General features: G+C 39.4%; 1 protein-coding gene across 2 annotated transcripts; it reads right to left on the reverse strand.

Annotated features, from left to right (window-relative positions):
• Positions 1 to 284: 284 nt before the first annotated feature.
• lgals2a (lectin, galactoside-binding, soluble, 2a) lies at positions 285 to 6156 on the reverse strand. 2 transcript variants are annotated; one of them, XM_071473945.1, is made up of 4 exons: positions 6138 to 6156; positions 1918 to 1997; positions 1210 to 1381; positions 285 to 870 (listed from the first exon to the last, which is right to left on the reverse strand). In XM_071473945.1, exons 2-4 carry the CDS (start codon positions 1992 to 1994, stop codon positions 724 to 726), a joined length of 396 nt encoding a protein of 131 aa, XP_071330046.1. In that variant the 5' UTR covers positions 1995 to 1997; positions 6138 to 6156; the 3' UTR covers positions 285 to 723. The 2 variants fall into 2 exon arrangements, with proteins under 2 accessions (XP_071330046.1, XP_071330045.1); XM_071473944.1 differs by lacking the exon at positions 6138 to 6156 and adding an exon at positions 4403 to 4540.
• Positions 6157 to 10172: the final 4016 nt, after the last annotated feature.

Raw genomic sequence — 10172 nt, forward strand, 5'->3', positions numbered from 1 at the left:
TGGATTCGAATGTTTTAATACAGCAATCTATAGTGGAAGTGGAACAATGTCACCGATTTTAGGCAAGGAAGGAGCTCTTTGAAAGACAACTGAGCAAAGGGCACAGAATGTGCATGTAAATACTGTATACTTGTGTAAGTGAGGAGGGGGCAATAAGTGCGCTAAATTGTGACAGAAATACTGAGAGGGTGAAAAGTACTATGCATCTTTTGGGAGAAATTGAATCAAAATAATTTCATACTGAAGAAAATGTGCACATGGGTGAAAAACAAACGCAGTCCATGTTTTTTCATAAAAGGCCATTCTTTAATACGTGTTGTTCCAGGAAAGCATTATGGTCAGTTACAAATCTGGAATGTCTGGGAGGGAAAACAAAAAGGCATGCAGCATTTCAAGGCACCTTAAAAAGAAACTGATCACATTTTATGTGGTACTTTTCAGCTAAACACTGCAAAGCAAATAACAGTCAGATGACATGGGCTTGGAACTACCTTATGTTTGGTTTGCTTTTCAGTAAGTAGTTCTTTCAAGTGTGCAGAAAGGGCATACAGTTACATGTGAGTAAGCATGTCTGTATCGCATATCAACAAGCTAAGTTCTTGGATAATACGACTGACATATGATAAGCTTGTAAGGCTGGTACCACATGAATTCAGGAATTTAAAAGCTGGGGTAAGATGTGACCTGATGAACCAAACCAACAATTCCTGGGAAGGTGAAGGTTTACTTGATCTCAATGCTCGTGATGCGAACACCCCCCTCAAAGCTCATGTACGAGTACTTCTCTGCACCTACGCGGTTGGGGAAGTTGATGTTAGAGCCATCTGATAATGTCACCAGGAACTCCGTAGGGGTGAATTCAATGGTGACCTAGACAGTAGGATGAGAAAAGGAGGAAGAATATGGAGACAAAGACGTTACACACTGAACTTCTGCTCCATTCTTGGACTAGGTGTTTAGTCAAGGCTATGTCAGATATAACACCTCGACATTATACACATTATATATACCTGAAAATAGCTTATCTGGTGAAAAATAAATGGATATTGCTCTCACATATCTCTGAGTGCTCAAATGATCAAGTCAAGTTATCAGAGGTACAGTGACACACTGTTTCCAGCAGAGGTCACTAACAGAAAGTCAGAGGCATGGGAAAGATTGTATATGGCAGACACATGCATATGTACAGACACACACAGGAGGCCTCACCTTAAACTCTTCTCCCTGATGGAAAGGAAAGCATCCCTCACGTTGCTCCTCACACCAGTTGCCTCCCTGGTAAGAGTTGCAGACCACTGTATTCTCATCTCCGTGGGCATTAAAACGAGGGTTCAAATGAAATGTAATCTCCTGCTCATTAGGGCCGATATTCACAGCAAAACTGTGGCACAAAGAAACAAAGACATTTATTACATTTAATAGACATTTATAAATGGGTCAGAGGACACCAGGTGCCCAAAATATTGAGACAACCTCAGCAGCTGAGCTGCAAAATTCGTTAATCATCATCTTCATGCTACAGCACTGAGGAGAAATTAATAGGTAGTCATTAACTGATTATAGATTCCACCTCCATTAGTGTGTATATAAGGAAAAGCCCTTATTTTCAGTTGAGTCACTGCATTTCACAGGGACACAACTAAGGAAGAGTTACTAGACTGAAATATTTGAAAATATTTTGGTCTTAAGGTTTCCAGCCCTCTGACCGAACTTCTCAAACAATCACATTTCACATCAGCTGTCTTGACATAACCTACACATATGTCTGCAGAAAGTATTTGGTATTGATGTCCATATAATATGATGTAAAGGGGAAAATAACTGAAGATGGGCAAAAGAAGGCCATTCTGTACTGTTTGTTTTACTGAGATGCATTTATATCAAAATATTAGGATAGTGTTTCACACGAGCACTTACTCTGAAGCGTCAGTCTTGGGAACTCCAACAATAGTCAGGGTCTGCCCAACCTTGAAGGACATGTTCTTTACAATCATATCCTGTACAGAAAAAGAAGGTAGGATAAGTACGTTATTGTGTGGTAATACTACTGGGTTTTACTAGATCCAATTATTATTGCAGCTACAGGCAAAAAAAAAAAAAAAAAACACCACCACCAGCAGTAGCCTCAGCCAACTCTCCAGTCCTCACTCCATCCTTAGAAATTACAGAACACATGTTTTCAATTATACTCCCATTGATGGACTGCTCACATATTCCAGTTCTTTCCTGTTCCACTGTTACCACGGCTCTTTTCCACTACGCCAATTTTGGCAGAGGCTGGAAATGTTGAAAATGACGAGGGCCAACCGTTAAACAAAGCGATATTTTACTAAGTGCAATAATAGATGGCAAGTACACAGCAGGGAAAAAAGGACCAAGCACAGCAGAAATTCTCAGCACGGCTGCTACTGTACATGTGGCACGGGAATACTGGGCTGTGTCATGATTGGGAAATTGTAATTGAGCAATCTATCATTTGGTTATGAAACACAGATCACAAGTGTTCAACAGTTTGCCACTTTGTCAAAACAAGGGGAAACAGTGAACTGTCACCAAGGTAACACGTACAAAATTAGAAGCCCTTTGAGGACTTACAATTTTTCACAATAATGTTAACTATGTGTGCGAAAGTGACACAGAACATGAAAAAAAAAAAATCAGATTCTGAGCAGAGACAGTAGAAAGAAAGATGAACTCCTTAATCATTAATCCTCTGGCCTATATTTCAATTTCTTAGACCTCATAAATGACATGTTTCATCATTCACAAATCCATCTGGGAAACATTCCATGCATGCAAAAGCTTAGAATTTTTGCAGATGTGATTTTTACTTGATAGTATTACAGAGGCTGATACTAGCCCCCCTTTTTCAGGGGAGAGAAGCAAGAGTTTTACTCACTGCAGCTGTTGGAAAAATCCTTGCTAATGTTAAGAATGCTACATACAGTCAACAAGAGACCAAAACCTCTCACTGAAAGTAACTTTAAAGTCTGTTTATTTAGTTGATAATGTTCAGGGTCAGAATGATTAGCATGGCCAGGGAGACAAACTTGCACAGCAACTGGGGTGAAATAGCATAGTTTCCCAGTGAAAAGTAGTGACACTGTTCACCTGAACACCTCTATTAAATAGTCCTCAGTCTGACATAGGCTGAAATAGTATCAAGTTGCTGGTGGTTCCAGAACTCAAGAGGCTAAATTTGGAGTAAAAGAAAAAAATATTTGAAAGATCAACCAAAAGAAAGTGAAAAGAAGGGAGAGTAAAGGGATAGGATGACATGGATTCAACATTCTTTCCATGTTAGAGTCCAACTGTAAAGTGCGTATGTAACACATGGCGCAGGGGCTAGAGCTGTGTGGGGCTGGGCCGAGGTCAGAGCTGGCTATCACCCTGCATTTCACCCAGACACTGCTGTCTGCAGGAAACTGCATATTGTATTACATAAGACTAAGAGACAAAATGTGGCTCCCAACTGACTAGAAACACTCCAAATAGGAGTACAAGTAAAACACATGTATACTTCACAAATAGGTGAATTATTTTAATGAATAATTTTACTCTGAAAATACTATTATCTTGCTGGAATTTCTGCATAATATAAATTCAAAATAGTCCTTTTACAGTAAAAGAGACATTTGCTGGCTATATTGGATGAAAAACAGCCTCCACAATCTACCACTGCTGACTTGTTTGTACCTACAAGTAAACTTGAGAATCACAGTATGGCAGCTTCTATTAACCTCCACATGATGACTTTATTTCATTTTATCCTTTAATGTGATTTAAGCCTGCTGCCCCCACTCTCCTGTGTCCTTTCCAAACACATGTTTACCCCTGTGGCCAAGAAAAAAAGCCAGAATGATACAAGGCCTTTATTGTAATCTACTCAGTTTATGAGCCCAAAGAAACTACAATGAAACCACATTGCTGCCTTTGTTCAGTTCTAGATACTGAGACTGAGAGAAGGCATGATTGGAATGAAATGGACAAATGGTAACAAGCATATCTGTTGCAGTATGATTAAATGACAGCAGACTTATTTATGCATTTGCAGTAGTTGAAAAAACATGCACATAGTGTAATCCAGTTAAAAGGTGAATAAAGTGCAGTGCCATGTGCTTAGTAGTGAATATTTTGACCATAAAAGGAGATGAAGAAAATCCACAAGCCCAGAGATCTCAAAATCTATAGGTAAGTTAGTTGCAATTAATTACTTTTATTAAAGCAAAGATCAGCTGGCTCAGTTACATCAGCATGACATAGAGTGAGCTGGCAAATTTTAAACCAGCCATCAGTCACACTTTTAAAAGTATCGCCTAATACTGCTTGTCCATCTGAGTCATAAAATACAGAGGCTAAAAGACAAGCAGGAGCATTATTCTGTCATCAAAATGATACTTACTTTCATCATCTTTGCAGATATAGTCAAGGCGTTCAGCTGAGAAGAAATGAGAGTGCTGCAGGCAGGGCCTTTCCTCTCTGCATCTTGGCTGGAGAATATATACTGTGTGGGAGGTGCCCTCATTCCGAGTGACATTTCAAACAGCGAGTGCAATAGGGCCATCAGTGAACTTCAACCAATGGATTCAAAGTGAAGTTATACACCATAAATAACTAATTTAGTGCTTAACAAGTGATTGCAAACCTTAGTGAAGTAAGGATGATTTGTGATAGATTATTTGTTGACACGAGACTGCCACATTGTAACTTGGTGTTGTTGAGTCTGACGGCAAGAGGAAACAGAAGCCAGAGTGGCAGACTAAAATAGAAATGTATTTGTTGCCAGGGAGACGACTAAATATTTAGCACAGCCTGTAGCCTTAGTGCCCACTTACTGTACATGGCCAGTAACTTATAGCTGGATCAAATTGCAGCATTTGAGATCAGTCTGCTGCTGAACTAAGTAAACTTAGGTTAGGAGAGAAAAAGGCCAAAGGGAAATGTTGAAACTGAGTCAAATTCTCAAAATGGTTTGAGTCTCTGACTCACAGACAGTAATAGGCCAGACTTTCATCTGCTGAAATACATCTGACACAGCTGTATGCTCTATCACTCAAAGAGGGAAAAGCGACACACTTGCACAGCAATGTATTACAACCTTACAATCTTCTGTAATTTATATTAAAATCAAGACGAGCAACTGTCAAGGGATTACACACACGCACACACACAAACACTTGTCTTACTATATTCATGGGGACTGTCATTGGCATAATGCATTCCCTAGCGCATTTCCCTAACCTTAACCACCAAAGGAATGTCTAATTTTACCCTTAAAACAGCCATTTAAAACTTGCGGGGTCCAGCAATTTGGTCCCCACAAAGCTGTCGGACCCCACAAGTAATATGGACTCCTTGTTTTGAACCCCACAAATAGAGTAAAACGAGTGTCTTAGTAAGGTATTAGTACACTACATGCTGCCAGAACAGCTATAGTGTGTCTTGGCAATGATTTTATAAGTCTAGTGGAGAGATGGAGCAGCCCCTGGGCACAACATCTTGGAGGCCCCGCACCAATCAGCTCCCCTCACACTCACAATCCAAGGTTTTTGAATTTGAGGTTCTCAGCAGAGGCTGCTTTCTTTTGCAAAAATATACAGGATTTACACTTGTCAGGCTACAGCCTGTGATACAACCTGAAGCACAATGTCAGCACCTGTGGATATACTCTATCATACAGGATTTACAATGCATGATTGTAACAATACTGCAGCAACAGTATCAGTGTATTAACCAACATTGTGTAGCTGAATAGTATAAGTAAGCACTTACTGCTCCATCTCCACCAATACAGCTCTATGATTCAGATTCTTCTGTCAATCTCACACACACACACACACACACACACACACACACACACACAGATCGATTCATACTGCTCTGCTTAGATAGACCTATAACAAATAATATATATAACCTGTGTCATACAGGATTTCCACCATATCAACCATCCTGATATAGAGACACAATAACACAATAGTCAAATGTTTCCAAATCCAAACAATGTCAACTACTTCTCATTGTAAAAACACAACCCCTTGGAAACAACAACAAATATATATATGTATATTTATTTATTTTTCCCTTAAATCAGGATAGTCCGTAATGAGCGAATACGGATATGAGATAAAGCCTACCTCATGTGGTCTTCTTTCTGGCCTTTCTCCTCGAAAACTCCTTCAAGTCTGACGAGTTCCGACCCTGTTGCCAGTATTGATTAAGATGTTGAAGCAGCGTTGCCTCATCCTTGTTCTCAGTTCATTTTTAATTCTCGCAGTGTGGGGAAAACAGGTAGAAAGACACCGTGGAAAAAACGTGGGGCTTCTGAACTGGTAACCTACTCAACCTTTCCCGGGTGGAGAAGAGCATCGTCCTATCCAGGCTCGTTGCTAATGCTAACAAGCGGAATAGCCAACTTTTGCTAAAAGTCGAGAGAGATGGTATGTTTGTCTGAATTTCGGTTTCTTTCTGGGTTTTTTTTTTGTTTTTGTTTTTTTTTCGCATTTCCCTTTGCTCCTCTACTGGTCCGACGTTTGTTTTCCATTATCCTTTGCGACAAGCCGACTTGGCTGCTAAATTCCCATACACCACCTGGCCTGACCTCTGACCTTACCTCACGTGACCTCAAACGTCCTAATCATGATATACCGTGGATGTATTATGGATGAATTAATACATCCATGTGATATACACACTGCTAGCAAACCAATCATAATATTTTGATATTTTTATTTGTAAATAAAAGTAACTGCGCACACTCAGTTTGAGGCTAGTTGGTGGGAGTTTGGGGGCATCCTCTAGAGGACATCAGGACAGTTTCATCCGGTTTCATCGTAGGATAAAGGTTATCACTCAGAACAGTTTTTGTATTGATATGCAGTGACTCTTCCCTCTAAGGAGACAAGCAGACCTAAACTCACACACTTGTCAAGAATATGGTGAAAGATGACTCATCTGACTATATCACTGTTTTCCACATCTCCGTGGACCAGAGCCTGTGGTTTTTGCACCACTGAACTCTCAAATGTGCATTTATCTTTGTAATGACGGGTTCATGCACTGCAGCCCGACTATAATATCCCTCTCTACATAATTGTCGACTGTTGTCGACAATTATGCACTGACATTCTCAGTCACCTGAAGAATCGTTGCTTGGCTGTTTCTCCTTACATAAAACACTAATGTGTAAACATCACGGTCATCAAGTGTGCTGCTGACCACAATTTCTGACCCCATTTACTGACATCACTTCACTACCTTTGTCCTTGCTGTTCCAGTTTTACACTTCTGTGCAGCAATGTCTAAAAGGGCACATGTCACACTGCTCCCCATCAACCTACGCTGGCTACCCATGGCTGCCTGAATCAAATTCAAGTCACTAATGCTTGCCTTCAGAGTGACTTTTGGGTCTGCATCCATCTATTTGAATTCAGTCACACTTATGCTTCTTCTCGGCCACTGCATTGCCATCCCTGCACATAAGGCAATCTCAGTCCAAACTGTTCTCGTCTGTGGTTCCCCAATGGTGGAACAAGCTAAATGCTATCAGATCAGGAGCGTCCCTCTCTATCTTCAAGAATCTCTCAAAGACTCATCTCTTCTGAGAGCACCTCCTCTCCTAACACCTTTAACACCCTAACATGCCTAACTAGTGCATGATATGCACTTTTGGTGCTTTACCTGATCCCCTTGCACTTATTGAAAAGATGTAGTACACCAATGTCTCCTGCTGCACTGAAGCCTTTAATGTTGTCTCTCACTTGTAAGTCAGTTTGGATAAAAGCATCTGCCAAATGAGTAAATGTAAATGTAAACCCCAACCCTTACCCTTACCCAAACCTAATACTAAACTGAACCCTAAAACAAAGTCTGAACCTTCGAACAGTCCTCAGAGGTAATGGAGACCAGCCAAAATGTCCTCGCAATGCAGAAATGCCCTCACAACAATGATTTAAAACTGAAACTGGCCCTAACAAAGAAAGCAATACAAGCCCAAACACACTATAAGATTATGTATTTGGTTACAGTTGCTGTTGGCTTTAATGAAAATACATCTGTGAACAGAGTGTGAGAGAGAAGTGTTTCAAACCATGTCTACTGAAGTCTGCTAACACAATCATGACCTCTATGTTTGCTAATTACTGACAACACGTCTGCTTTTACATTATGTTCACTGACAGACTAACACACAAACCAGTTTTCAAGTGGAAATTTGAGCAATTCACTGTACTTCAGCTGTTCTCTCTGAATGTTGGCTCACAAACTCAGTGTCTGTTTTTATCTCAAACAGCTGACATGTCTCAGTGATCCAAGGAATTGACAGTGTCCGGGCCACAGCTCAATCTATATCGACCTCTACCTCAACAAACAGAGACGTGCATTCGTCATCACATAATTCATTTAAAGGTTTGTGGGAAGATAAACCAGTGTGGCTTGTCACAAGGGAAATGCAGCTTGAGCATCAGAAGTTCAATGAGGCACAGAGATGTGATATGTTTCCTCTTGCCCCAAGAACCAGTCTCAAGACAGTCAGCAGATGTAGTCATACAGAGACCTTTCACTTAAAAACTGGAAGAACACACACACACACACACACACACACACACACACTACTACTACAATACCTACAATATATTTTCATATGAAAATAATTGATATATTTATACAGATAATAATAGTAATAATCGTTATCATTATAGTAATGATATTCATCATCATGTTTAACCAATGTTAATCTGTATTTAAAATCTACACTTTGAAACATGTGAACAAATAGTCCAGCAATAAAACTAAATTTGTGGATATTTCTACCCCCTTTTATATAATTTGAGGTGGACACATTTTAAGGGCTTTGCCTGGAATTATTAGTCTGGTGTTGTGTCTGCTTTGATACTGAGTGGAGTGGACAGTTGATCTGAGCGCCCCCTGGTGGTTTCTCTGCAACACAACATTTATTTGATTGCTTGTGTTAAAAAAAAACAAAAAACAATAAAAACCAACAATTAAGACTAGCACAATCTGAATCCAAGTCTCAAAAATGACTCATCTTCATTAATATACAGTACACAGAACAAAGAGACCAAGAAATTTGTTGCAGAAGACAGGTTGAATGGAGCTCAGTTGTATGTTTAAGAGCTGCCATGAAGGTGTTCTCACCAAGTCCAGGCCTTTGTAGCTGTTATTACACAGTGGCATTTGTCAGCTTCACTGCTTTATTGTCATCAAGGGCACCCTGTGGAGCACTTATGCAGTGGTGCTGACCGCTGAGGACACATCTTCCATATCTACCAGACCATATAAAGTGTTACTGTATTCAACAGTCTGTCTTCAACAGAGAATGTCTGTCTTGTAATTGCAATTATTTCATAATTTGTGGTATACAATTACTCTTAGGAGTGACTAACTCCGTTCAGTTTGTACTATGAAACATTTCGCTCATGACAGGTCTCCTGCTGTATTCAGTTAAACAGGTCTGGTGTTTATATATAAAAACATAGCGCAAGGGTTGTGCTCAAAAGCAAGAGTGAAATCAATGGGTTAATTTTTCAGATACCCTCCTCTTACTGAATTAACATTGGGAATAGCCAAAAGAAGAAAAAAAACATTATCAATCATTAATCATTGAAAATATAAATATATATCATTGGTGTTAATTGTATTATGTTTGTATATCCTGTTTAGCTGATCTGAGCCATTGCAACAATACTGATGATGAAAGATGATGAAATTACAATGACTGAAAGGTAAATCATTTGAGAATTACTATTCCTTCCTTGTCACTGATTTTAATAAACCATTACTTGTTTTAATTAACAAACTGTTTTAGCTCATATTCCTGGTAACATCTCGTGATTCATTTGTTAGAACAAACTTATACAATTACTGCTATTACAATCAATTACTGTTTCAAAGTTTAACATTTGTCATATGAACAGGAAAAAGTAAATTAAATTAACATAGGAAACATTTATTACTTTATTAGGGAGTAACCACAAAAGACCATTACGTTGTTTTTATTTCCATTGCGTCAACAGTAGTTACACTGTGATTACACCTGTACAACAACATTAGCAGGCCTGTAAGAGTCAGGGCCACCTTGTAATCATATGAACGACCCCCTCACTGCAATTGGTCCATTGTTAATATATTCACAGTGACTGAGACACTATTGG

This window comes from Trachinotus anak, unplaced genomic scaffold (genome assembly GCF_046630095.1).
Source record: "Trachinotus anak isolate AG129_WGS33_773 ecotype Australia unplaced genomic scaffold, CSIRO_AGI_Tana_v1 ptg000003l, whole genome shotgun sequence".
Taxonomy (NCBI): domain Eukaryota; kingdom Metazoa; phylum Chordata; class Actinopteri; order Carangiformes; family Carangidae; genus Trachinotus; species Trachinotus anak.

Excerpts from the sequence above, each read along its gene's own strand:
- lgals2a (XM_071473944.1), bottom strand. The coding sequence starts at position 4,537 with ATGTCACTCGGAATGAGGGCACCTCCCACACAGTATATATTCTCCAGC. Across the intron at positions 1,998-4,402 it reads TATCTGCAAAGATGATGAAA|GATATGATTGTAAAGAACAT; the intron begins GTAAGTATCATT and ends TTTTCTGTACAG. Across the intron at positions 871-1,209 it reads ATCAGGGAGAAGAGTTTAAG|GTCACCATTGAATTCACCCC; the intron begins GTGAGGCCTCCT and ends CCTACTGTCTAG.